The sequence below is a fragment of the Pseudoliparis swirei genome, chromosome 1 (assembly GCF_029220125.1).
Source record: "Pseudoliparis swirei isolate HS2019 ecotype Mariana Trench chromosome 1, NWPU_hadal_v1, whole genome shotgun sequence".
NCBI lineage: Eukaryota > Metazoa > Chordata > Actinopteri > Perciformes > Liparidae > Pseudoliparis > Pseudoliparis swirei.
The window spans coordinates 21,704,856-21,732,324 of NC_079388.1; the positions used below are offsets into that span (position 1 = coordinate 21,704,856).

At 52.7% G+C, this 27,469-nt stretch overlaps 2 protein-coding genes and 1 pseudogene across 2 annotated transcripts in view; 2 read left to right on the forward strand and 1 right to left on the reverse strand.

The window, feature by feature from the left end:
- The window catches only part of LOC130198513 (semaphorin-6D-like), a 22,294-nt gene extending 3,812 nt beyond the window's left edge, over nt 1-18,482 (forward strand). The window contains exons 5-15 of the mRNA XM_056421692.1: nt 1-19; nt 85-216; nt 571-726; nt 1,085-1,258; nt 1,324-1,464; nt 1,559-1,636; nt 7,023-7,090; nt 7,171-7,224; nt 16,361-16,554; nt 16,623-16,703; nt 16,785-18,482. The exon at nt 1-19 is cut by the window's left edge and continues 109 nt beyond it. Of these exons, the coding sequence (XP_056277667.1) occupies nt 1-19; nt 85-216; nt 571-726; nt 1,085-1,258; nt 1,324-1,464; nt 1,559-1,636; nt 7,023-7,090; nt 7,171-7,224; nt 16,361-16,554; nt 16,623-16,703; nt 16,785-17,540 (1,853 nt within the window). The 3' untranslated portion in view covers nt 17,541-18,482. The remainder of the gene's footprint in view (nt 20-84; nt 217-570; nt 727-1,084; nt 1,259-1,323; nt 1,465-1,558; nt 1,637-7,022; nt 7,091-7,170; nt 7,225-16,360; nt 16,555-16,622; nt 16,704-16,784) is intronic.
- A 1,037-nt stretch (nt 18,483-19,519) lies between these two features.
- LOC130190894 (zinc finger protein 316-like) lies at nt 19,520-21,502 on the reverse strand. Its single transcript, XM_056410524.1, has 2 exons — nt 21,108-21,502; nt 19,520-20,872 (listed from the first exon to the last, which is right to left on the reverse strand). Exons 1-2 carry the CDS (start codon nt 21,328-21,330, stop codon nt 20,280-20,282), a joined length of 816 nt encoding a protein of 271 aa, XP_056266499.1. The 5' UTR covers nt 21,331-21,502; the 3' UTR covers nt 19,520-20,279.
- LOC130198522 (NLR family CARD domain-containing protein 3-like) lies at nt 21,411-27,287 on the forward strand (annotated as a pseudogene).
- The last annotated feature ends 182 nt before the right edge of the window (nt 27,288-27,469 follow it).

A 27,469-nucleotide genomic window follows, 5' to 3' on the forward strand; every position in this document is an offset into this window, starting at 1 on the left:
TCACCACGCAGGCCAACAGGTTCCGTCTCTCTTCTTCTTCTCGTTTTCTTAACGGTAGAAATGAACGCCGCCGTTTCCCCGCAGCATCCCCGGCTCGGCCGTGTGCGCCTTCTACCTGGACGACATCGAGAAGGCGTTCGGCGGCCGCTTCAAGGCGCAGCGCGGCGCCGACGCGGCCTGGACGCCGGTCCCCGAGGAGCAGGTCCCCCGACCCAGGTGAGGCCCCAGGGTCTGCCCCCCCCCTCAGACCCAGGGCCTGTTGCACCAGGCTCTACAGTCTGCCCCCCCCCCTCAGACCCGGGGCCTGTTGCACCAGGCTCTACAGTCTGCCCCCCCCCCTCAGACCCGGGGCCTGTTGCACCAGGCTCTACAGTCTGCCCCCTCAGACCCGGCCTGTTGCACCAGGCTCTACAGTCTGCCCCTCAGACCCGGGGCCTGTTGCACCAGGCTCTACAGTCTGCCCCCCCCCCTCAGACCCGGGGCCTGTTGCACCAGGCTCTACAGTCTGCCCCCCCCCCTCAGACCCGGGGCCTGTTGCACCAGGCTCTACAGTCTGCCCCTCCCCCTCAGACCCGGGGCCTGTGCGGGCGACGGTCCGGCGGCAGACTTCAGGTCGTCGGTTCAATTCCCTGACGAGACGCTGGCGTTCATCAAGGCCCACCCCCTGATGCACGAGGCCGTCCCCGCCGTCAACCAGCGGCCCTGCTTCACCAGGACCTCCAGCAGGTGAGCACGGGGGTCAGGGGTCAGACGTCTCCACATATAAAGGTTCTTCTCCCACTTCAGCCTAACAGCACAGCCTGAACTCAACTTTGGGGCGTCGACACCGTCGACCAATCGGCAGCAGCGAGGCCGTCTTTCATCCAATCAGGAGGTCAGAGAGGAGCTAGAGGTCACCGCCCTGACCAGCTCCGATTGGGCAGGCTGTCCCTGACATCCCCTGACCTGTTGACCTTTGACCTTTGAGACCTGCAGGCTGGAAGCTCCCTTTGGCGGGTGGAGGGGGGGCGTCAGAGAACCGGTCCTGCCGCGTGGTCCAGGTCCTCCTCGGTCTGGGTCCCATGTGGTCTCTGTCCTCTCGCAGGTCCAAGCTGACCCAGATCGCGGTGGACGCGTCGGCCGGGCCCTTCAAGGACCGGACCGTGGTGTTCCTGGGCTCCGACGAGGGCCGGGTCCTGAAGGTCCTGGCCAGCACGCGCCCCGACGACGGCGCCGGGTCGCGGCTGCTGGAGGACATCGACGTCTACAACCCGTCCAGGTGAGACCCGGGGGAGGGGGGGGCGCTCCGGTCCGGGTCCTGAACCGCCTCACGTCTGTGTCCAGGTGCGACGTTCAGGGTCAGCAGGACAGGAGGGTTCTGGGTCTAGAGCTGGACAAGGACCACCAGGCCCTGTTCGTGGCCTTCAGCAGCTGCGTGGTCCGGGTCCCGCTCGCCCGCTGCCGCCGCCACGGGGCCTGCAGGGGGTGAGAGAGAGAGAGAGAGAGAGAGAGAGAGAGAGAGAGAGAGAGAGAGAGAGAGAGATCACCTTTCCCCCCCCCTCTCTCTCTCTCTCCCCAGAGCCTGCCTTGCCTCTCGTGACCCGTACTGCATCTGGCTGCGGACCGGGAGTTGTGCCAACATGGCGCCGGGTATCAAGTACGTGTCACTTCCTGTTTTATCTCGGAAATTACACATATATATATACGTATATATATATATATATACAGTGTGCATTTTCTACCTGTGAGGCGAGACTACTGACTACTTGGATCCTGCTAAGTGTCTTTAGATTAGTTTATCTGCTGAGTTACTGTTGTATTTGTTGTTTAGAGCTGCTGGATTGTTGGTCTGTACTGTTGTAGGATTTGTTTTGGTAGAGAGGTGTGTCCTGATTACTGACACCTGAATCTTCACTGAGTGTCATTTGAATACCAACGAGCAAGGGGCGGTGTCAACGCGGCTGGAGGTAATTGGCACCAACTTTGGCTCATAACCGGATCGGGTCTTTAGCGTCAGCTGTAGCGTCATCGGACGAAGACTCGGAGGACAAAGACATAGGAGTCTTCCGTCGGAGTCGAGACTCGGAGGACAAAGACATAGGAGTCTTCCGTCGGAGTCGAGACTCGGAGGACAAAGACATAGGAGTCTTCCGTCGGAGTCGAGACTCGGAGGACAAAGACATAGGAGTCTTCCGTCGGAGTCGAGACTCGGAGGACAAAGACATAGGAGTCTTCCGTCGAGTCGAGACTCGGAGGACAAAGACATAGGAGTCTTCCGTCGGAGTCGAGACTCGGAGGACAAAGACATAGGAGTCTTCCGTCGGAGTCGAGACTCGGAGGACAAAGACATAGGAGTCTTCCGTCGGAGTCGAGACTCGGAGGACAAAGACATAGGAGTCTTCCGTCGGAGTCGAGACTCGGAGGACAAAGACATAGGAGTCTTCCGCCGGAGTCGAGACTCGGAGGACAAAGACATAGGAGTCTTCCGTCGGAGTCGAGACTCGAGGACAAAGACATAGGAGTCTTCCGTCGGAGTCGAGACTCGGAGGACAAAGACATAGGAGTCTTCCGTCGGAGTCGAGACTGAGGACAAAGACATAGGAGTCTTCCGTCGGAGTCGAGACTGGGAGGACAAAGACATAGGAGTCTTCCGTCGGAGTCGAGACTCGGGAGGACAAAGACATAGAGTCTTCCGTCGGAGTCGAGACTCGGAGGACAAAGACATAGGAGTCTTCCGTCGGAGTCGAGACTCGGAGGACAAAGACATAGGAGTCTTCCGTCGGAGTCGAGACTCGGAGGACAAAGACATAGGAGTCTTCCGTCGAGTCGAGACTGGGAGGACAAAGACATAGGAGTCTTCCGTCGGAGTCGAGACTCGGGAGGACAAAGACATGGAGTCTTCCGTCGAGTCGAGACTGGAGGACAAAGACATAGGAGTCTTCCGTCGGAGTCGAGACTCGGAGGACAAAGACATAGGAGTCTTCCGTCGGAGTCGAGACTCGGAGGACAAAGACATAGGAGTCTTCCCTTGGAGTCGAGACTCGGAGGACAAAGACATAGGAGTCTTCCCTTGGAGTCGAGACTCGGAGGACAAAGACATAGGAGTCTTCCGTTGGAGTCGAGACGCGGAGGACAAAGACATCGGAGTCTTCCGTTGGAGTCGAGACTCGGAGGACAAATACATAGGAGTCTTCCGTCGGAGTCGAGACTCGGAGGACAAAGACATCGGAGTCTTCCGTCGGAGTCGAGACTCGGAGGACAAAGACATAGGAGTCTTCCGTTGGAGTCTTCGTGGGTGGCTGTGTATTCCACCATTTTTTGAATATGTGTGTATTTTCCATACCTGTGTGTATCTCTCCTCGTAGTTCCTATAGGACTCGTTCATTCATGGACCCTAACCCCTCCTCTGTTCTCCTTCCTACCCGTTCTACTCACACCCAGCACCTTGTCACGGGAGGCCTCTGGAACTGTCAGTCAGCCAACCGCAAGGCCGGTTTCATCTCTTTGCCATGGAGCAGTCGCTTGACTTCCTGTCTCCCTGAGACCTGGATCACAGCAGACAACACGTCTACCCCGGCTGCTCTCTCCTCGGCCTTCTCCTTCAGCCACACCCAGACCCTCTGGTCGGGGTGGAGCTACAGGTTTACTCATCTCACCCAAATGGTGTTTCTCTCCCTACTCTCTTCCACTCTTTATCCCACTGACTTTTGAGTTCCATGCTGTGACGGTTACTCATCCGGCTCAACTACACATTGTTGTTCTCTACCGTCCCCCTGGTTCTTTGGGAGATTTCTTGGAAGAGCTAGACGCCCTCCTGTCGAACTTCTCGGAACACGGCCCCGCTCATCCTTCTGGGCGACTTCAACATCCAGACAGAGAAGTCATGTGATCTCTTCCTGTGTTCCTTTGACCGCTCACTCAGTCCCTCCCCTCCCACTCACAGCCGCCGGCCGCCGCCTTACATTACATTTTCACTAGAAACTGCCTCCAACCTCCTCTGGCTCTCCACTCCATGTCTTCTCTCCTTCTTCATCTCTCTCTCTCTCTCTCTCTATGGTACTTAGCCACCCATATCTAAGATTCTATCTAGACTCTGTTGCAATGTATGGAACATTCCTCCCCTCTGTCCCTCTCTGTCCTCCTCTCTGGCCTCCTCTGTCCTCTGGCCTCTCCTCCCTCTCTGGCCTCCTCTGTCCCTCCTCTCTGGCCTCCTCTGTCCTCCTCTGGCCTCTTCCCTCTCCCTCCTCTCTGGCCTCCTCTCTGGCCTCTCTGTCCCTCCTCTCTGTCCCTCCTCTGTCCATCTGCTCTCCCCTCAACTGCCTCCTTCTCACCATGCAGCCTAACTCTGCCACAGACACTCTCCTCTCTTCCTGTCTTCATCTCTTGATTCTCTTTGTCCTTTTTAAGACACCGGTTCGGAAATCCTCTCTCTCCGTGGTTGTCGGACTCGGTGCGCCGAGAGAGCCACCCTGCGAGCGACGGAAAGAAAATGGCGCAAATCGAATCAAGCGGAAGACTTGCTCTTCTATCAATCTCTTCTCTCCTCCTTCTCTTCCTCTATCTCTGCAGCCAAAAGCTCGTTCTACCTGACCAAAATTCAGTCTTCCTTCTCTAACCCCAAAAAACTCTTCTCTATCTTTTCCAACCTCCTTGATCCCCCCTGGCCCCTCCTCCTTCCACCCTTTTGCCACTTTGTCGACTACTTTACAAAGAAGATGGACGACATCCGCTCCTCCTTTACTAATCCATCTTCTATCACCTCACCAACACTAACTTCTTCACCCCCCCCTCTTTCCTTTCACCCCCTTGTCTCCCAATCAAGTTCTTAGCTTGGTGACCTCAGCTCGACCGACCACCTGCACCCTTGACATCGTCCCGTCTCCCATTCTCCAGACTGTTGCTCCTGACCTTCTGACCTTCCTCGCCCATCTTATTAACAGCTCCCTCTCAACTGGTTGTTTCCCCAACTCTCTGAAGGAGGCGAGAGTCAACCCTCTCCTGAAGAAACCACCTCGACCCGTCTGGAGTCAGCAACTACAGACCGGTCTCTCTTCTTCCTTTTCTCTCCAAAACTCTGGAGCGAGCTCTCTTGAGCCAAGTGTCCTCCTGTCTCCACAGTAACAGCCTTCTTGACCCTCACCAGTCTGGATTCAAGGCCACTCGACAGAGACTGCCCTCCTTGCTGTCTCTGAGCAGCTTCACACTGCTAGAGCAGCCTCTCTCTCCTCTGTCCTTATCCTTCTAGACCTTTCTGCAGCATTTGACACCGTGAACCACCAGATCCTTATCTCTCTTCAGGATCTGGGGATCTCAGGCACTGCACTCGCCTTTTTTCTCTACCTTAACGAACCACACTTACCGGTAACTTGGAGAGGATCTGTGTCTGATCCTTGTCCTCTCACTACTGGGGTTCCTCAAGGCTCCGTCCTGGGTCCCCTCCTCTTCTCTCACTATGGGGTTCCTCAAGGCTCCGTCCTGGGTCCCCTCCTCTTCCTCTCACTACTGGGGTTCCTCAAGGCTCTGTCCTGGGTCCCCTCCTCTTCCTCTCACTACTGGGGTTCCTCAAGGCTCCGTCCTGGGTCCCCTCCTCTTCTCTGTACACAAATTATCTCGGCTCTGTCATTCGTTCGCATGGCTTCTCCTACCATAGCTATGCTGACGACACCTAACTGATCTTCTCGTTTCCACCGGCCGAAACATGGGTGGCGGCACGAATCTCTGCCTGTCTGACCGACATCTCTCAGTGGATGTCTGCTAACCACCTGAAGATCAACCCTGACAAGACCCAGCTACTATTCCTTCCAGGGAAAGGCTCCCACCCATGACCTGACTACCACCTTCACCAGCTCTGTGTTGGCCCCTACCCTGACTGCCAGGAACCTCGGGGTGACACTAGACAGTCAACCTGACGGCCAACATCGCTGTGACGACGCGTTCCTGTAGGTTCATGCTGCACAACATCAGGAGAATACGGCCTCTTCTTACTCAGAAGGCGGCACAGGTTCTGGTCCAGGCTCTGGTCATTTCACGCCTTGACTACTGCAACTCCCTCCTGGCTGGTCTACCTGCTAAGGCCATCCGACCTCTGCAGCTCATCCAGAATGCAGCAGCTTGACTGGTCTTCAGCCTCCCGAAATTCCCCCACACCACTCCGCTCCTTCGATCTCTTCATGGTTACCGGTGGAGCAGCATCCGCTTCAAAACACTGGTTCTTGGTACCGTGCTCTAAACGGATCGGGCCCCGTCTACATCCGGGATGTGGTCACACCGTACACCCCGGCACGTTCGCTCCGCTCGGCAACAGCCAATCGTCTTGTGCCTCCTGCACCTCGAGCTAATCACTCTACATCCAGACTGTTTGCTGTCCTGCTCCTCAGTGGTGGAACGAGCTCCCCACTGACATCAGGACAGCAGGAAGTCTCTACATCTTCCGCCTGAGACTGAAAACACATCTTTTCCGACTATATCTGGATTAAAACACAGATTTGCACTTCAGTGGCACTGGGATGGCACTTATTGTGGTGCTTTTGTGGTTCGACTGAGTTGAGGAAGTGTTGCTTCCTGTGTTCTTGTTGTTCTTGGTTTGTACTCTAGGTTGAAATGCACTTATTGGAAGTCGCTTTGGATAAAAGCGTCTGCTAAATGACATGTGATGTAATATATATATATGTATATATATATGCATATATATATGCATATACAGTATATATATATACATATATATGTATATGTGCTCCCTGAGGGTCTCGCCCCTTTGTCTCCGTCTGGCCTCTGATTGGACGAGGGGAACCTTCCTCTGGCCCTGATTGGTGGATAGGTGTCCTGTGTGGGGTTGCTCTCCTCTGACCTCTGACCTCTGAGTCTCCTTCAGAGTGAAGGATGCCCGTGCGACAGCATCTCATTAGCTTCGTCTCGCCTCCTTATCTGGATGCACATCATCGATTAATTGCCCCGGCAACGGTAACCCACGGCAACCGGCGTGAGACGAGGCGCCGCCTCCCCGCCCTCCGATGGACTGCTGCAGCCTCTCTCTGTGTCTGCAGGGCCGGCTTCGACCAGGACATCGAGGGAGACCACGCCCCCGCCCCGCCCCCCCCCGACGGCTGCCACGGTGAGGGCAGCGCAGGAAGTGATGCAACAGGAACGCCACGGGAGGGGTGTGACCCTGTTGTTGTTGTTGTTTTTTTACAGACAATGTGTTGACGACGACACAGAACCAGGAGTCTGCAGCCGACTCTGCCTACGGTGAGAAAGTCAAACATACTGACCACCAGGGGGCGACTCCTCTGGTTGTATAGAAGTCTATGCTCCATGTGTTGAAGCTGCATTCTCCCTCCTGACCACCAGGGGGCGACTCCTCTGGTTGTATAGAAGTCTATGCTTCATGTGTTGAAGCTGCATTCTCTCTCCTGACCACCAGGGGGCGACTCCTCTGGTTGTATAGAAGTCTATGCTTCATGTGTTAAACCTGCACTCTCTCTCCTGACCACCGGGGGCGACTCCTCTGGTTGTATAGAAGTCTATGCTTCATGTGTTGACGCTGCATTCTCCCTCCTGACCACCAGGGGGCGACTCCTCTGGTTGTATAGAAGTCTATGCTTCATGTGTTAAAGCTGCATTCTCTCTCCTGACCACCAGGGGGCGACTCCTCTGGTTGTATAGAAGTCTATGCTCCATGTGTTGAAGCTGCATTCTCCCTCCTGACCACCAGGGGGCGACTCCTCTGGTTGTATAGAAGTATATGCTTCATGTGTTGAAGCTGCATTCTCTCTCCTGACCACCAGGGGGCGACTCCTCTGGTTGTATAGAAGTCTATGCTTCATGTGTTAAACCTGCACTCTCTCTCCTGACCACCGGGGGCGACTCCTCTGGTTGTATAGAAGTCTATGCTTCATGTGTTGAAGCTGCATTCTCCCTCCTGACCACCAGGGGGCGACTCCTCTGGTTGTATAGAAGTCTATGCTTCATGTGTTAAAGCTGCACTCTCTCTCCTGACCACCAGGGGGCGACTCCTCTGGTTGTATAGAAATCTATGCTTCATGTGTTAAAGCTGCATTCTCTCTCCTGACCACCAGGGGGCGACTCCTCTGGTTGTATAGAAGTATATGCTTCATGTGTTAAACCTGCACTCTCTCTCCTGACCACCGTGGGCGACTCCTCTGGTTGTATAGAAGTCTATGCTTCATGTGTTGAAGCTGCATTCTCTCCTGACCACCAGGGGGCGACTCCTCTGGTTGTATAGAAGTCTATGCTTCATGTGTTAAACCTGCACTCTCTCTCCTGACCACCGGGGGCGACTCCTCTGGTTGTATAGAAGTCTATGCTTCATGTGTTAAACCTGCACTCTCTCTCCTGACCACCGTGGGCGACTCCTCTGGTTGTATAGAAGTCTATGCTTCATGTGTTGAAGCTGCATTCTCTCTCCTGACCACCAGGGGGCGACTCCTCTGGTTGTATAGAAGTCTATGCTTCATGTGTTAAACCTGCACTCTCTCTCCTGACCACCGGGGGCGACTCCTCTGGTTGTATAGAAGTCTATGCTTCATGTGTTGAAGCTGCATTCTCTCTCCTGACCACCAGGGGGCGACTCCTCTGGTTGTATAGAAGTCTATGCTTCATGCGTTGAAGCTGCATTCTCTCTCCTGACCACCAGGGGGCGACTCCTCTGGTTGTATAGAAGTCTATGCTTCATGTGTTGAAGCTGCATTCTCTCTCCTGACCACCAGGGGGCGACCATAAGGCAGGGGATGCTTTAGGGGCTGGGCTACAGGTGTCTCTAAGCTCCGCCCCCTCGTGTCTCTTCTGGTTGCTAATGCTAAATCAAAGGCTTCAATGCTGGGAATCGAACACTCGGCCGCTCCCCGCTGTGTCTCAGAACTCGGCCCATGAGCGCTTCACCTCCTCACCCCGCCGTCAGGGCTCCAACAAACCTCCTATTTCCTAGGGCCCCTGAATGCCTCCTTTGTCCTTCAGACTCTCACTCCAGCATCCAGCTGGCTAATTACACACCTGCCTCACCTCCTCCTCCTCCTCCTCTACCTCCTCCTCCAACTCCACCTCCTCCTCCTCCTCCTCTACCTCCTCCTCCACCTGCTCTTCCTCCTCCTCCACCTCCTCCTACTCCTCCTCCTCCCCATGAGACATGAAGTCACAAGGACTCCGGGGAGAAAGCAGAGTTAGTAATGTGTGATGGAGAGATGAAAATTCATCCCTAAGGAGAGGAGAGGAGAGAGGTGCTCAGTGTATCCTAAGCGTCCATAAGGAGAGAGGAGAGGAGAGAGGAGCTCAGTGTATCCTAAGCATCCATAAGGAGAGAGGAGAGAGGAGCTCAGTGTATCCTAAGCGTCCATAAGGAGAGAGGAGCTCAGTGTCTCCTAAGCGTCCATAAGGAGAGAGGAGAGAGGAGCTCAGTGTCTCCTAAGCGTCCATAAGGAGAGAGGAGCTCAGTGTCTCCTAAGCGTCCATAAGGAGAGGAGAGGAGCTCAGTGTCTCCTAAGCGTCCATAAGGAGAGAGGAGCTCAGTGTCTCCTAAGCGTCCATAAGGAGAGAGGAGCTCAGTGTATCCTAAGCGTCCATAAGGAGAGAGGAGAGGAGAGAGGAGCTCAGTGTCTCCTAAGCGTCCATAAGGAGAGAGGAGAGAGGAGAGAGGAGCTCAGTGTATCCTAAGCGTCCATAAGGAGAGAGAGGAGAGAGAAGCTCAGTGTATCCTAAGCGTCCATAAGGAGAGAGGAGAGGAGCTCAGTGTATCCTAAGCGTCCATAAGGAGAGGAGAGAAGAGCTCAGTGTATCCTAGCGTCCATAAGGAGAGAGGAGAGGGCTCAGTGTCTCCTAAGCGTCCATAAGGAGAGAGGAGAGGAGCTCAGTGTCTCCTAAGCGTCCATAAGGAGAGAGGAGAGAGGAGCTCAGTGTCTCCTAAGCGTCCATAAGGAGAGAGAGGAGAGAGGCTCAGTGTCTCCTAAGCATCCCTAAGGAGAGAGGAGAGAGTGGCTCAGTGTCTCCTAAGCGTCCATAAGGAGAGAGGAGCTCAGTGTCTCCTAAGCGTCCATAAGGAGAGGAGAGAGGAGCTCAGTGTATCCTAAGCGTCCATAAGGAGAGAGGAGCTCAGTGTATCCTAAGCGTCCATAAGGAGAGAGGAGAGAGGAGCTCAGTGTCTCCTAAGCGTCCATAAGGAGAGAGGAGAGGAGCTCAGTGTCTCCTAAGCGTCCATAAGGAGAGAGGAGAGAGGAGCTCAGTGTCTCCTAAGCGTCCATAAGGAGAGGAGAGAGGAGCTCAGTGTCTCCTAAGCGTCCATAAGGAGAGAGGAGAGAGGCGCTCAGTGTCTCCTAAGCGTCCATAAGGAGAGAGGAGAGAGGAGCTCAGTGTCTCCTAAGTGTCCATAAGGAGAGAGGAGAGAGGAGCTCAGTGTCTCCTAAGCGTCCCCCTCAGCCTCTCAGCCTATAGCAGCGTCTCCAGGTCTCTCCAGGTGACCCTGACTCGGCTCTCTAACTATAAGATCTGTCAGAGAGGAAAGTCTTCAGTCTCCATGAGGGGGCGGAGCCTCCAGGACTGAAGGTGAAGCTGGTTCCATAGAAGAGGAGGAGCTTGATAACTAAAGGCTCTGGCTCTTTGTTGTGTTGTTGTGGTGTTGTTGTTGTGGTGGTGTTATTGTTGTGTTGTTGTTTTTGTGATGTTGTTGTGGTGGTGGTGTTGGTGTGTTGTGGTGGTGGTGGTATGTTGTTATTGTTGTGTTGTTGTTTTTGTGTTGTTGTTGTGGTGGTGTGTTGTTATTGTTGTGTTGTTGTTTTTGTGATGTGGTGGTGGTGTTGGTGTGTGGTGGTGGTGTGTTGTTATTGTTGTGTTGTTGTTGTTGTGGTGGTGTGTTGTGATTGTTGTGTTGTTGTTTTGTGATGTTGTTTTGTGGTGGTGTTGGTGTGGTGTTATTATTATTGTTGTGTTGTTGTTGGTGTGGTGGTGTGTTGTTATTGTTGTGTTGTTGTTTTTGTGATGGTGTTGGTGTGGTGGTGGTGTTATTGTTGTGTTGTTGTTTTTGTGATGTTGTTGTTGTGGAGTAACGCTACAGCTCTTCTTGTCTCCCAGAGTACCCGGTACCCGGTGGTTGTTCTGAACATGAGTCACACTTTATAGAAACGTTCCTGTGACATCATGAAGCACCTGCTCCATCCCACACACACACACACACACACACACACACACACACTGTGTGTGTGTCAAGTGTGTGTGTGTGTCAGGTGTGTGTGTGTGTGTCAGGTGTGTGTGTTGTATAACCTTTAAAGTGAGGGGGAAGTGTGTTACCATCATTTTCGGTGACGAAGCGAAAAAGTCAAACTTGACAAGGTCTCCACACACAGACACACACAGACACAGAGACACACACACACACACACACAGAGACACACACACACACACACACACAGAGACACACAGACAGAGACACACACACAGAGACACACAGACACACACACACACAGACAGAGACACACACACAGAGACACACACACACACACACACAGAGACACACACACAGACAGAGACACACAGACACACACACAGAGACACACACACACAGACTCTTTCATTTCTTTTTTAAAATATATTTATTTTGATTTTACAAATTAGCAAGACAGGACATTAAGGATACAATACAAAGGGAAAAGAGAAACAAAAGGGTAAAGAACAACAAAAAACAGACAACAAATATAAATAGATAATAGATACAAAATAATGAGAAAAGCCACAGCACATCACCACTATAAGTACATATTGAAGGTTACATCATCAGATCAAGTCAGCATCAGTGACAGTGTTTTTAATCTGGCACAGCGGAGTCCACCCCGGAGGGGTCCACCACGTCTCGGACTGGTTTCCATATTTTGACAAATCCCTTGACATTGTCATGGAGGGTGTGGGTCAACTTTTCCAAAGGGAGAACTTCCAAAATGCCCTTGTACCAGTCATCTGTAGAAGGTATCTTTAGAAATCCAGAGTTTAAGGATCGTCTTTCGAGCCATATAGAACAGTGCTGGAATCAGTTTGGCGTCGTTCTGCTTGCACTGCTCACTTTGGCTGCCAGAACACATTGAGGGGTGAACGCTCCAGGTCAAAGAAACCACCTCATCCTTCACTTCTCTCCAGAATGTTTGAATTTGTGCACATTTCCAAAACATGTGTATATAAGTACCAACTTCAGAGTTCCATTGCCTCCATGTCGGGGAGCCTGGGCCCAGCCTGCCCCTCAGCAGTGGTGTACAATGCAGTCGATGTCATATTTTGAATTGTCTTTCTCTATCTGTGCTACAGCTCCGGATGTTAAGTGTGTTTCCTATAATTGATGTCCATACATTTTCCTCTATCTGACACTCCATGTCCATCTGCCACTGTTTGCGCATGTGGTCAGTGGACTAATGAAGGTTTAGGCCGAAGGTTTCATAGACATGGGAGATGAATTGTTTTAGTTTGGGTTGTGTAAGGATTTCCTCCAGGAAGCACATGTTTGGGGCATCTACGGTTTTTGGTATGTAATGTCTTATTTGTAAATATCGAAAGAAATGGGACTGTTGGAGAGCGTATTTGTTCTTCAGGTTCTCAAACGAGTCCCTGTTTCTCCCTCAGAGAGTTTGATAAGCTGGTCCAGACCCTTCTCATGCCAGAGCCTGAACACAGAGTCTTGACATGAGGGGTGGAAATCTGGGTTTCTCCATATGGGAGCCAAAAGTGAAAAATTATTCTTAAATTTAAAGTAGGCCATGATATTATTCCAGGTGTTTAATGTATTTCGTACAATAAAGTTATTTTGAACCTCTAGCTTTGCTCTCTTGAAGTTTACGAAGGGGCAGTTCTTTAAAGTGAGTAATCCACAGTTTGTCGACTCCATGTGGATGCATGTGTAGCCTCTGGGTTCACCCACTCATATATGTAACGCATGTGTGCTGCCCAGGAGTAGAACTTTATGTGAGGGACTCCGAGTCCTCCCTGCTGCTTGCTTTTCTGTAGTTTACTTATTTTCATCCTAACCTTTTTGACTTGCCAGATGAATTGTGTGAACATTTGATCCAATGAAGAAGCGGTTGGGTATTGAGTTTGGCAGCATCTGTAGGGGGTACAGTAACCTGGGCAGGATATTCATTTTGAGCATGCTTATCCTGCCCAGCCAGGAAACTGGTAGGTCACCCACCTGTTCAAGTCTTCCCTGATGCGTGTTGTGATTGGCTTTAGATTGAGTTGAACACGTTTTTTAAGAGAGGGGCCAATTCTAATTCCAAGGTATGTTATCTCCCTCAGTGACCAGTGGAGGAATTCCTCCCTTTGATGAAGCCTGTTTGGTCAGGATTTATTAATATTCATGGTTCAAGCCTCAGAGTCAGTACCTTGGCTAAAACCTTTGCGTCTACATGAATGAGCGATATGGGCCTGTAAGATGCTGGGTCTTCGGGGTCCTTGTTTTTGTTCAGAATCAGGCTAATGTTGGCCAGCGACATTGTTTCAGGCAAGTGGTGAGTTGTGTTGAAGCTGTAATTATAGGTGTTGACTAGATGGGGGGTGAGAGAGAGAGAGAGAGAGAGATTTTTTTTGTTGATAAAAAAAAAAAAAGCTTTATTCCAAACCGTGCACCACATCAAACCAAATTGCAATAAACACAAATCTCTTTAGCTGCACCACCAATCCTGAAAAAGAAAATTGTTCATGATGCTCAGGTTCTTTAAAAAGCAAAAGCTGCTCCCTGAGGCCAGGAGGTGTTCCCCCTCAGTCGCCCTCGCCCTCTTCTCCTCCTCCTCCTCCAGCAGCACCTTCCTGAGGTCACAGGATCTTCTTCAGCCTGTAGACCTCCTGCGGAGTGAAGGCTCCTCTCTCGTCTTCATCGTGAGGAAGGTGGCAGAGAGGAAGAACTTGTCTCTACAGAAGTGGTCTTCCACCTTCACGTGCCACACCTGCTTCGTCTTTCAACTCCTCCACACTGTAGTGAGGAAGAGGGGTGGAGTCCTCCTCCGAGCTGGACTCTGGCTCCGCCCCTCTCCTCCTCGACCTCCGTCTGCCCGCCGTCACCTTCTTCGCCTGTGGGTTTTCTCCTTCCTCCCTCCTCTTCCTCTTTAGTCGGGGGACTCTGAGGCTCCTCCCCCTCCATGTCCACCTCGCTGTCAGACAGCACCACCTCTCTGGCACCTGCCCCCCCCTCTTCCTCTGACTCACCCTTTCCTACCTCTTCACTTTGTTGGGCCACCTCTGCACCTGCCCCTCTCTCCTCTCCTCCTCTTCTACCTCCTCACCCTGCTGGCCTGTGACCGTCCCCCCCTCTCCCTCCTCACCTTGTTGGACTGGACCAGTGCCCCCCTCCTCTTCCTCCTCCTCATCCTGCTGGGAGCCCCCAGTTCCTGCCTGCTCCCTCTCCTCCCCCCTCTGGGTACCTGCAGTCCCTGGTTGCTCCCCTGGCTCCGCCCGAGCCCTGCTGGTGTTCTGCTCAGCAGCTCTCCACCGGTGGCAGTCCCTGGCTCTGTGCCCCTCTCCACCCTGATGAAGCACCTCCCGTTCCCTGAGGAGATGTAGATGGAGTAGTTGTGCTCGGCCACCCTGATGAACACCCAGAGGCGGAGCTCTCCACCCTGATGAACACCTGGAGGTGGAGCTCTCCACCCTGATGAACACCCGGCGGAGCTCTCCACCCTGATGAACACCCGGAGGGAGCTCTCCACCCTGATGAACACCGAGGCGGAGCTCTCCACCCTGATGAACACCCGAGGCGGAGCTCTCCACCCTGATGAACACCCAGGCGGAGCTCTCCACCCTGATGAACACCGGAGGCGGAGCTCTCCACCCTGATGAACACCTGGAGGTGGAGCTCTCCACCCTGATGAACACCGAGGCGGAGCTCTCCACCCTGATGAACACCGGAGGCGGAGCTCTCCACCCTGATGAACACCCGAGGCGGAGCTCTCCACCCTGATGAACACCCGGAGGCGGAGCTCTCCACCCTGATGAACACCCAGAGGCGGAGCTCTCCACCCTGATGAACACCTGGAGGTGGAGCTCTCCACCCTGATGAACACCCGGAGGCGGAGCTCTCCACCCTGATGAACACCCGGAGGCGGAGCTCTCCACCCTGATGAACACCCGGAGGCGGAGCTCTCCACCCTGATGAACACCCGGAGGCGGAGCTCTCCACCCTGATGAGCACCCGGAGGCGGAGCTCTCCACCCGGAGGCAGAGCTCTCCACCCTGATGAACACCCGGAGGCGGAGCTCTCCACCCTGATGAGCACCCGGAGGCGGAGCTCTCCACCCTGATGAACACCCGGAGGCGGAGCTCTCCACCCTGATGAACACCCGGAGGCGGAGCTCTTCTCCCCTGTTGTTCAGGATCATGGAGAGATGCCTCCGGTGGGACCACACGTGTTTCATCCGGGAGGACTTCCACCCTGAGGGGATCTTCTTCAGCCGGGACACCACCTTCCCGTGCTTCACCAGCTCCTTCAAGATCACCTCCTCTTGTATAAAAGGAGGCACGTTGGCCACGGTGACCCGAACCGACGGTGTGGCCAGCGGCGCCACCGGCTCATGATGCCTCGTTCACCTTCGGCACGCTGTCTAGGAACAGAACCACCGCTCCGTTCATACGGGCAGCGGACCTCACGCTGTCCTCACGACCACGTCGCCCACTGCCAGCCCCTCCTCCTCCTCCTCCGAGCACGGGAAATTCGGCGCCACCCTGATCCCGTGTGCCCGCGTGAGGAAGCTCAAGTCCTCCATGACTCTAGCTCCCCGTTAGCTCCCCGTTAGCACGCCGCACACAGACACAAAAATAACCCCTTCGTGAACCCACAGACACAACAAACATACCTGGAGACCCAGTCACTCTTTAGCGTGGAAAAACCACCTTTAAACCAACAGTGCTCCTCTGCCCCGCAGTCACACGTCCTCTCACGCTGAGAGAGAGAGAGAGGGAGGAAGAGAGGGAGGAAGAGAGAGAGAGAGAGGGAGGAAGAGAGAGAGAGAGAGGAAGAGAGAGAGAGAGAGACAGAGAGAGAGAGAGAGAGAGAGAGGGAGGAAGAGAGAGAGAGAGAGAGAGGAAGAGAGGGAGGAAGAGAGAGAGAGAGAGAGAGAGAGAGAGAGAGAGGAAGAGAGGGAGGAAGAGAGACAGAGAGACAGAGAGAGAAAGAGAGACAGAGAGGGAGGAAGAGAGAGAGAGAGAGAGAGGAAGAGAGGGAGGAAGAGAGAGAGAGATACAGAGAGAGAGAGAGACAGAGAGGGAGAGAGAGAAAGAGAGAGAGAGAGGGAGAGAGACTCTTTCATCTCCTCCTCCTCTTCTCCCTCCACCCCCCTTCACTGTGACCTCCTCTTTTCCTCTCCAATGTGACCTCCTCCCCCGGTCTAATGCTCGTCTCCTCTCCTAGGCGTGCGGCGCCCCCTGGAGGCCGAGCGGCTCCCCTACACGCTGCTGCTGGCCTGCGTGCTGCTGGCCTTCCTGCTGGGCGCCGTCTCCTCCGGCCTCCTGGTGTCGTGTTGCTGCGGCAACGCGCGGCGGCTCGGGAGAGACGAGGAGGCGCACGCCATGTCGCTGAGGACGCTCGCCAAGCTGCAGCAGGAGGTGGGCGGAGCTCTGGAGGAGAAGGAGCACTGAGACACCAGGCTCTGAAACTTCTTCTCCTCCTGCAGGAGGACCAGCTGGGCGTGTCCACGCTGAGGATGTACAGCTCCTTCATCCCCCCCGGGCTCCGGGCCCTCAGCCTCTCCCAGGTAGATCCTCATTGTTGTCTCTAGGCTCCGCCCCCTGGGCGGGGCTCTACGGGCCCTGACCTCTGATGACCTCTGTCCCAGGCGGACGGCGAGCTGTCCGGTCTGCCCACGCCGGCCTCCAGCCCGGAGCCGGCCAGCAGGAACACGCCGGCCCTGAACGCCTCGTCCTCCTCACTGCACCTCCCTGAGGAGGCCTCGCATGAAGGGCGAGGAGGAGGAGGAGCAGCAGGAGGAGCCCCTCCCCCGTCGGCGCTGGACGAGCTGCTCCTCCACCTCCAGGAGGTGAGCGCGTCGGGGACCGGCGGCATCAAGGTCCTCACCTGCACCTCCTCGTCCTCCATGTTCCACGGGCCCTCGGCAGGAGGAGGACGCCCCCCCCACTACCACCGCGGCCCCCAGCGGCGCCTCCCTGAGACCTCCTCCTCCTCCTCCTCCACTCCCCTCCAGGTGATCCCGGAGACCCGCCTCCTCTCCCAGCGCCACTCGCTCATCAAGATGGGCGCCGTGCCGCACCACCACAGCTTCAACCACCAGGGGGCGCTGGCCAGGATGAACACCAACAGCAGCAGCAACGGCCCCCCACCGGGCCCCCCGGGGCCCCCGGCCGAGCGCCTGCCTGACGCGGCAGCACAGCTACAGCGAGGCGCCTCGCGGGCAGCGGGCGCCGGTCGTCCGCAGAACGCCGTCGTTCAAACCTCAAGCTTCTCCCACAGCGCGGCTCCTCCCCCACGCCACGACGGCACCGGGAGTAACGGCGGGAAAATACCACTGAGGCTGTGGGAGGAGGCGGAGCCAATCGAACACGGCCAGAGCGGAAAGACACAAAGGAAACTATGAGCACATCGCCGGGCGGCTCCTGGTGGCTCCTGGGGCTCCTAGTGGCTCCTGGTGGCTCCTGGGGCTCCTGGGGCTCCTGGTGGCTCCTGGGGCTCCGTGCGGCTCCTGGGGGCTCCTGGCAGCTTTCCCTTCCTGACAGACTGCAGATCAAAACTTTCCAGAAGCAGAAACATTCAAAGGAGTCCCCGCGGCTCGAGGCCTGAAAACCAAAACAGGTCGGTCACCTCGCCACAAAGAGGGGATCGGACCGCCGGGGCCCTCACCGGGGGGGCCGGACTCGTCTCCAGGACCCGCAGAGTCAGTCTGTACCACATTGGTATCTGAAGCTCGGAGTCTATATTTAAAATCCTGCTCTCTCATTGGCCGGTGAGCTGGGAGGAAACGTCCGGCGTTCAGGAATCCAATGACGTTTCCAAGGAAACAACTAAATAAGCAATAAAACCGCGACAGGAAGTGGTGCCCATGAGGCGCCTGGAGAACGTTCCAGCGCGACCGTGGGAGTGTTCCTCCACAGATGGTCTCCTGTTTCCTGCTTCCTGTTTCCAGAGGTTGGAGCAGGTGGGAGGTCAGAGGTCGTCACGTGGTGAGTTCAGGGAGCCTCCGACATCCTAGAAAGAAGCTGTGAATGAGACACGAGCAGCGGACCGGTTATCAAACGGTGGAGAGGTCAAAGGTCAAAGATACCAACGGACCACTTGAGTTGACGTCAATCACGACCTCTGACCTTTGAGTCCAGTTGATCATCGTTCACACACACAGCAATAAGAAGCCCGGTGATGCTGCAGCAGTGTTAGGGGGTGGGGGGGCAGGTTCAATAACTTTATTGCTTTCTGCTTCTGGAGACATGACGGGACCGGTCCAGGTCCAGCTGGTCTGGAGTCATGGTTACCTTCCTGCTGATGGGCGACAGAATGAATCAAATAAAAGCTTCTGTGGAACGTTTCCTCCGAGTGCTTCTTGTCACTGTGGACCTCCACAACGCTGGTCTGGGGCTCCTGAGAGCTCTATAGGGGCTCCTGGGGGCTCTATAGCGGCTCCTGGGAGCTCTATAGGGGCTCTATAGGGGCTCCTGAGAGCTCTATAGGGGCTCCTGGGGGCTCTATAGGGGCTCCTGAGAGCTCTATAGGGGCTCCTGGGGGCTCTATAGCGGCTCCTGGGAGCTCTATAGGGGCTCTATAGGGGCTCCTGAGAGCTCTATAGGGGCTCCTGGGGGCTCTGGGAGCTCTATAGGGGCTCCTGGGGGCTCTATAGGGGCTCCTGGTGGCTCTATAGGGGATCCTGGTGGGCTCTATAGGGGCTCCTGGTGGCTCTATAGGGGATCCTGGTGGGCTCTATAGAGGCTCCTGGGGGCTCTATAGGGGCTCCTGGTGGTTCTATGGGGGATCCTGGTGGGCTCTATAGGGGCTCCTGGTGGCTCTATAGGGGATCCTGGTGGGCTCTATAGGGGATCCTGGTGGCTCTATAGGGGATCCTGGTGGGCTCTATAGAGGCTCTATAGGGGATCCTGGGGGCTCTATAGGGGCTCCGACTGTTCTAGTCCACAAAGGTTTATTCCCTTCCCTATATTCTTGGCCCTGGACGGAGTTCAAGGTCTTCAAGAGGGGTCTGGGGTCCCCAGGGGTCTGCATGGGGGTCCCCCAGGTCCTCAACAATATGTCCATAATGTAAACAACTAAAGACCTGGTTGGTGTTCTTATTATATTTAAGTATAAAGGAATGTTTTGAATGTCACGTCACCCCCTGCTGGTGAGAAACCGGCAGGTCAGGGAGAGTTTAGTTGTTGACAATGTTTACATCAACAGACATCAACAGACATATTTTGATCAAATATGAAGATAAACAGCAACATTAAAATAATAATAAGCCTCGTTACATTTGAGAGTTTAAGGCTAATTCTAAATGTTTATTTAACGGTTTAAACGTTCATAACTTTAGTTTGATGGTTTCACGCAACACAATCAAAAAGTAGTAAAAACATGAAAGTTTTCAATCACTTCCTTTTATTACTCGGTGTTCAGGGACATAATATATATATATAGATATATATTGATATCAATAACGTGGATCCGTTCTGGTCTCGTGACTTTAGTCCTTTCATATTAAAGGATTTATAATAATAGTGATGTTATATTTCATGTGTGGGCAGCCATGTTTATGTCTAATAATCTGAGTTTTAAATGTTCCTGACGTCCCTGAACTCCTCTATGTAGGCTCCTCCTGAAGGGGCGGGGCCAGAAGACAAACCTCATTAAATATGAAGTTCCCTGAAAGACATTTTAGATTTATTTCCTCCGTTCGTTCTGTAATCGAGCGCAATGCATTCTGGGACATGTAGGCACAGCTCAGAGCGACGACATTAACCACCTGCACTCATTGGACAGTCATAAGGAGGCGGAGCTTCCTTTAAGATACATTTAAGTAAAAAGACATTAAGACACGTTGAGTTTCCTCCAAACGCTGTTAAAAACATACAAAAGTACCAAATATAAATATGTCTCTTCGTCTTCTTTCACCGACGTGAAATATGAAAACACAGAAAGTTTATTCATGGCGCGACAGTAAAACAGAACGACCTGAGGAGTTAGGCTCCTCCTCTTCAAGTCTGGAGGACACGCCCCCATAGTCAAAGAGGAGGAGCCAAACTATTCTTCAAGTCTGGAGGACACAAACTATTCTTCAAGTCTGGCGGACACGCCCCCATAGTCAAAGAGGAGGGGCCAGACTCCCTGGCTCCGCCCCTCAGCTCGGCGTCTTGGGGTGCGTGCGGATGTGCCGCTTGTAGTTGGAGTTGTCGCTGAAGCGGCGGCCGCACGCGCCGCAGGTGTACGGCTTCTCGCCGGTGTGGATCCTCAGGTGCTTCTGGTAGCCGTCGAACCGCGTGAGCCGCTTGCCGCAGATGTCGCAGGTGTACGACTTGTCCACGCTGGGGTCGGCGGCGCGGTGCGCCTGCACGTGTTTGGCCCACAGGCTCCGCTGGGCGAAGGCGCGGCCGCACACGGCGCAGATGTACGAGTCCGCCGCCGCGGCCGGCCGCCCGGCGCCGAACACCGGCGCGTCCTCGGCGGAGCAGGTCTGCCGGAGCGAGGGGCCCGGCAGGGGGCCCGGCAGGGGGCCCGGCTCAGAGTCCTCCGGGTCCTGGAGCGTGGCGAGCGGCGAGGTCGTGCGGTCGCGGTGGCGCTCGTCGTCGTCCGGCTCGCTCCTCGCGCCGCCGCTCTGGAAGAACACAAACTCCTCGCTCGGCTCCTCCTGCCGAGCCGACCACAGCTGCGCCTCCTCCTCCTCCTCCTTCTTGATGGGAGGTGCCTCCATCCAGCCCCGCTGCTCCTGCAGCGCTGCAGGGAGACGCAGAGTCTCTGAACTAACATGTACATAAAGTCTTGTCTGAATATTCATAAGCTGAACGTGTTGGAACCCCTCAAGGTACCCAGGTGTCACGCAGGTGTGACGTCATGGATCAATATCTAAATCACGTGAGTAGAAACAGGTGAAGAAGACACAACGCGGAGGGGGACCGGTTAGGGTGTAACACCGTGCCGTTAGACCGGGTCCCCTCCTCATCAGACTCACCTGAACTCCCCCCCTCCTCCTCCTCCTCCTCCTCCTCCTGCAGACACACCTGCGGCTTCCTGGAGAGCTCCAGCAGCCGGCGCTGGCGGGAGATCTCCATCTTGGAGCGGGAGATCTCGTCCTCGTACTCCGCGATGGTTCTGCCGAACACGCCGAAGATCTCCTCCGCGGCGGCGGTGAGCCGCTGCGTGATGAGCAGCCGCAGCATCTCGATCTGAGACATGCGGGCGAGGTGCGGGGCGCGCGGGGGGACTGCGCGGCGGGCTGTTTACGGCGGGCACTTCCGGGGTAAAGGCTTTGCGCATGCTCAGTGAGCTTTTCAGTTGGATGAGACGTGTGGAGCCATCGCCCCCTGCTGGCCTGGAGGTCCGGAGCATTTCAAATCACGAGATAACGGTGAGTGTTTATAAAAGAACTAAAGAAGAACACGAAGTGAAGTTATGACGTCAGATCACACTCAAAACACGCAGAACTATTCAGAGGCGGTCCAATGCACCGGAAGTTACGATGTATATCAATGTAAAAGAAAAATCGTGTGTGTGTGTGTGTGTGTGTGTGTGTGTGTGTGTGTGTGTGTGTGTGTGTGTGTGTGTGTGTGTGTGTGTGTGTGTGTGTGTGTGTGTGTGTGTGTGTGTGTGTGTGTGTGTGTGTGTGTGTGTGTGTGTGTGTGTGTGTGTGTGTGTGTGTGTGTGTGTGTGGGCCGTCAGGGCCAGCAAGGCCGTCTCTGCTGGCCTAAACATCATCAGAATATTTTTATTTTTTATAAATGTTCCCACAAATATGTATTCAATTATTCCCCAGAATAAGAGTTATTCTCTTCATTTCATAGCGTTCCTCTTGGTTGCACTGCTTCCAGCCCCAGGTTGAGACTTGGAGGGCTGGTCTTTATGTTAGATCTTTTATCCAATCATATTCAGCCATCGTGTGTTGCCAGGGGGCTAACATCTGCCCTTAGGCCTTCAGAATCAACAATGCGGGCGCTGGTAGCTTAAAGTGAATGGGAATGACAATGTTGTGTCAACCAATCAGCTTTAGAGTTGGCTCCTGTAGGCCTTCTAGAAGGCCCCGGAACCGGCCCAGGAGCAGCTAGCAGGCGTAGTGCTGCACGTCTTTTGATTGGATTACCAATATTGAGAGGCGGGGCCTATGGGCAGGTATATGCAGAACCTCAGAACTAGGAAACTGAATTTGATAAATGAATTAATTTGCGTACTACTAAGCTGTTTGTTCAACCCACAATGGCGGAAGGAGGAGAAGATGTCGATTTGGTGGAGGATATAATTATAACGCCATTCTCAAGACGAACTTTAAGACCGACGCCGACTCTCCAAAGTCCGTCACAGGCGGGACAGGGGCTCGTTCGCCACTTTCAAAGTTCCAACTACGAGCGATATCAATGGCTCACAGGCTCCGAGAAGCTCTGCACACCGGACTGATGGGGATGCCTGTTGCAAGTGATCGATTTGGTGTCTGGAGCCACACTGGCTTTGAAACTTGAGTTGTCTAACCGAGGCAGCAGCGAGACACCAGAGTACGGCTCGGCGCCTACAAGCATCGGTGCTTTGAAAACTTCTGTGGACACGGAGCGGATCTACAGATCAACGAACACGCGACAGCGGAGCTGCACAACGAACAGGTGAAGAACAAGAGGGACATATTGAAAAGACTCATTAATGTGTAAACAGGAACTTCCATCTTCATCATCACGGTGAAGCTGCTCTGGTGACAAGGCGCTGTTTAGTGAACACACTGTAAAAAAACAGTTGGACTTAAAGCTCAAAGTTTGTGGACCAGAAATGGATAGAAGACTAATATTAATATAACTCTGTTCCACTCGACTATGTTCTTGCCTATTAGTTGAACTGTATTGGACTCTATCCCCTCCAATTCTCTGAATAAAAATGTCAATTTCAAGGTGACGTAACGCCTGGTTCTCCTGCGTCTCTGTCTACCTGTATCGTGTCTAGAGCCATGGCGTCATAATGATGTAATGAGAGGTGGATTAATTCGGGTGGGACTGTGTAGGACCTCACTGAAGGCCCAGGCCCACGGCACGCCACTGATATATATATACGTGTGTGTTCTGATTCTTGCGCTCATCATTGTTCCTGTTTAACTCTCAGACTTCAGATCTGAAGATGAGCGGTTGTGAGGAGGAAGAGGCTCTGGTCTCCGGCTGTCCGTCGATGAAGAGTGATCGGTCCAAAGATCTTCCTCCAGTCCTCAGTCCTGAACCAGCAGATCTTCCTCTAGTCCTCAGTCCTGAACCAGCAGATCTTCCTCTAGTCCTCAGTCCTGAACCAGCAGATCTTCCTCTAGTCCTCAGTCCTGAACCAGCAGATCTTCCTCTAGTCCTCAGTCCTGAACCAGGAGATCTTCCTCTAGTCCTCAGTCCTGAACCAGGAGATCTTCCTCTAGTCCTCAGTCCTGAACCAGCAGATCTTCCTCTAGTCCTCAGTCCTGAACCAGGACCCTCACACACAAAGTAAGTGAACTCATGTTCAGATTTTCTGTTTGGATCATTCGACTGATGTTGATAACTAAATTAAAGATGAATCAAGCTCCTCCTTCTCTGTGAGTGACACCTGTGATGTCAGTGAAGGACCAATCACTGATGAAGAATTATCTCCACAGAGAGAGGAAGAGGAATCCTGTTCCTGAGGATTTGCTGAAGTCCAGATCCAGAGCTGGACCGCAGACCGCCAGTGAGACCAGCGCTGCTCAAAGTAAGACTTCATGTCCACCACAAAACTGATCTAATGTACACCTTGAGTTTAATCTGTGACCGTCTGCACTCGGCTGCAGCAGCCAATCACATAACTGTCGTGTGTGACGTGACAGAAGGCATCGGTCAACGCGCTGCTGACCAATCTCGAGGGGAATCTGCTTCCCTCGGCTGTCGTCTGGATAACTTCCAGACCTGCAGCGGCCAATCAGATCCCTCCTACTCTGGTTGACCGGCTGACAGAAGTCCGAGGCTTCACCGACCCCCAGAAGGACGAGTACTTCAGGAGGAGGTTCAGTGAAGATGAAGACATGTACTCACACTTCCTGCTGGTCCAGACAAAGAGGAAGAAGCAGAAGTACCACGAGGGACATGAGACGAGTCCTCGGGAGCTGATGGAGGCTGAAGGAAAAGTTCTTCTGAAGCTGGGGAGGCTGGCGTTTGAACATCTGGAAAAAGGAAACCTCATGTTCTACCAAGAAGACCTGGAGCAGTGTGGTCTGGATGTCTCAGAGGCCTCAGTGTTCCCAGGAGTCTGTACAGAGAACTTCAGAAGAGAGGGTGTGATCTTTGGTAGAACAGTCTACTGCTTTGTTAACCTGAGTCTTCAAGAGTTCTTGGCTGCCGTCTACATGTTCCACTGTTTCACACACAGGGAGATAAAGGTACTGGAGGACCTCATGGGAGGAGACCACAATGATTAATCTCTGGAGGTCTTCCTGGCTAGAGCCATGGAGAAGTCCCTGAAAAGTAAAAATGGCCACCTGGACCTGTTAGTCCGCTTCCTTCATGGCCTCTCTCTGGAGGCCAACCAGAGAGTCTTAGGAGGCCTGCTGGGTCAGACAGACCACAGTCCAGAAACCATCCAGAGAGCCATCAACAACCTGAAGAAGATGAACAGTGATGAAATCTCTCCTGACAGAAGCATCAACATCTTCCACTGTCTGATGGAGATGAAGGACCTCTCAGTTTATCAGGAGATCCAGGAGTTGCTGAAGTCAGAGACCAGATCAGAGGAGCTCTCAGGGATCCAGTGCTCAGCTCTGGCCCACATGCTGCAGATGTCCGAGGAGGTTCTGGATGAGTTGGACCTGAAGAAGGTCCCTCCTCAGAACACATCACAGGAGGGACGACTGAGACTGATTTCGGTTGTGAGGAACTGCAGAAAGGCTGGGTGAGTCCAGATGGGATGAACTTCATGAATCACTTAGTTCTTCAATTATAGAAGCTATAAGATTCATATTATTCTTCAAATAGTGTTCCAGTTGTTTGAAGTTAAGTCAGTTTTATTTATTTATGATGATTGTTCTCTTTGATATTGATTCTTCCTCAATTCAGCTTCCTTTTGGGGGAAGGAGACGACATGTCCATGTGACAACACATGAAGGACGCTGGAGGTTTTATCTCAGACACAACTTTGGACTTTGGGTATGCCAAAACAAGACGTACCCAAACTCAATACCTATACAAGACAAACCCAAAGATAATACCAATACAGGACATACCCAAAATAATACCTATACAAGACATACCCAAAGATAATACCTATACAAGGCATACCCAAAGATAATACCTAAACAAGACATACCCAAAGATAATACCTATACAAGGCATACCCAAAGATAATACCTATACAAGACATACCCAAAGATAATACCTAAACAAGACATACCCAAAGATAATACCTATACAAGGCATACCCAAAGATAATACCTATACAAGACATACCCAAAGATAATACCTATACAAGGCATACCCAAATATAATACCTAAACAAGACATACCCAAAGATAATACCTATACAAGGCATACCCAAATATAATACCTAAACAAGACATACCCAAAGATAATACCTATACAAGGCATACCCAAATATAATACCTAAACAAGACATACCCAAAGATAATACCTAAACAAGACATACCCAAAGATAATACCTATACAAGGCATACCCAAAGTCAATCCCTTGGGTATGCCAGCTCAACTTATTTGTATGTCTAACACACTTAGCAAATACATGTTTCTGATTCTGACGCCTTGTATAGGCATACCCAAAGTCTATATCCATTCAAGGCATACCCAAGGGATTGACTTTGGGTATGCGGTATCGGTGAGTTGAGGCTCAGCTCGTAGCAGGTCTATCATTCCAATGTAGAACCAAAGGATTCTGAAAGTGAGCCCTCTGGCCTCTAGGAGACTATGCAGACACCTCAGAGACTTTCCTTGGGATGTACACAATACAAACAAGGTTTATTTGTTTATTATGAATTGAAGATTGTGTGAAGGTGAATACATATTCTCTTAAACCTCAACCAAAGATGAAGAATCTGCAGGAAGTTCTTGTTTGATGTGAAACGCAGTGAGATAAGATCAGCTTGTCCACTGATGTGAAGAGCTAATGTTCATCACAACCGGAGCAGGAAGTGGATAGTCTGCTCTTTCTTAATATGTTATAATGTTTTCTTCATGAGACATTTTCACTGTGGACTGTCAACGACTCACGATGGAGTTGTGGCCTCAGCTCTGAAGTGCAACCCCTCCCATCCAGTGGCGATGCGTCCATAGAGGGCGCTAGGGCGCCGCCCCTCTTAAAATTTAGAGATGAAGAAAAAAGAAGAAGAAAAAAATATAATATATCCTGAACGTGAATCTTGGGGCGCAGAAATGTGCCCTGGCCAATGACATCGTTTCTTATTTCACGTGACTGGACTATTCAGCCAATCAGAGACCGGTATCATTCCCTCAGCCCAGAGCCTAACCCCGCCCCAGCTGAGCCTAACCCCGCCCCAGCCACCTTGTGTGGACTGATTGTTCTTATGGGTTTTTATCAGATTTGAACCAGCTGCTTCTTCTTGTCCTCCCCAGGTGGAAGAAGTCTCACTAGGAGAGGCCACGTCATCTCTGGACCGGAGCCGAGCTTCTTCAGTGGACCTGGACTGGGTTTGGTCCTTTGAGTTCAGACACATGAAGGATCTAAAGTCCGAGTGGCTTCTCATCAGGATTCACTCGAGTTCTGATCTTCCAACAGGAGAAAATATTCACGAGCATCCACCAAGTCGAAGGTTTTTATATTCAGAAGCAACAAAGTTGATGTTAAACTGGCAAAATCTGAAAAGTGTTCAAATAAAACGCATTAATATATTAAAATTAGGGCTGTCAGCGTTAACGCGTGAATCTATGCGATTAATTTGGCCGCGTTAACGCACTAAAATATTTTAACGCAATTAGCACAACTTTGTTTACTTCCGGTGTTCGTTGAAGTTTTTACACTCAAACCGAGTGTTAAACCGCGGCAGTACGGTTTAACACTGTTTCCGTTTTTAAAACAATTATTTCTCCGCGAAAATAAGGATCATAAATCTGTTTAACTCGTGGATGAATCAGTCGGGTTTCCTCCTGCTCCTCCTTCCTCCCGTCTCCCCCTCTGATACACAGAGGAACGAAGGGGCGACGTGTCGGGGAAAGAACTCGTCACACGAAACCTTCAACGTGATTGGTCAATCCGTTTGTCTGTCAACATTTTGGGGAAAAAACAACCAATGAACACTCAGTAAATCACAAAGGACCTCCCACCTCACAGGTGAGGCTCATTAGCAGCCTGTCAGTCAGAGAGCAGAGAACACGGCACCAGGACAAT

Coding starts and splice junctions, on each gene's coding strand:
- LOC130190894 (XM_056410524.1), bottom strand. CDS start 21,330: ATGTCTCAGATCGAGATGCTGCGGCTGCTCATCACGCAGCGGCTCACC. Junction 20,873..21,107: donor GGAGGAGGGGGGGAGTTCAG/GTGAGTCTGATG, acceptor GTCTCCCTGCAG/CGCTGCAGGAGCAGCGGGGC.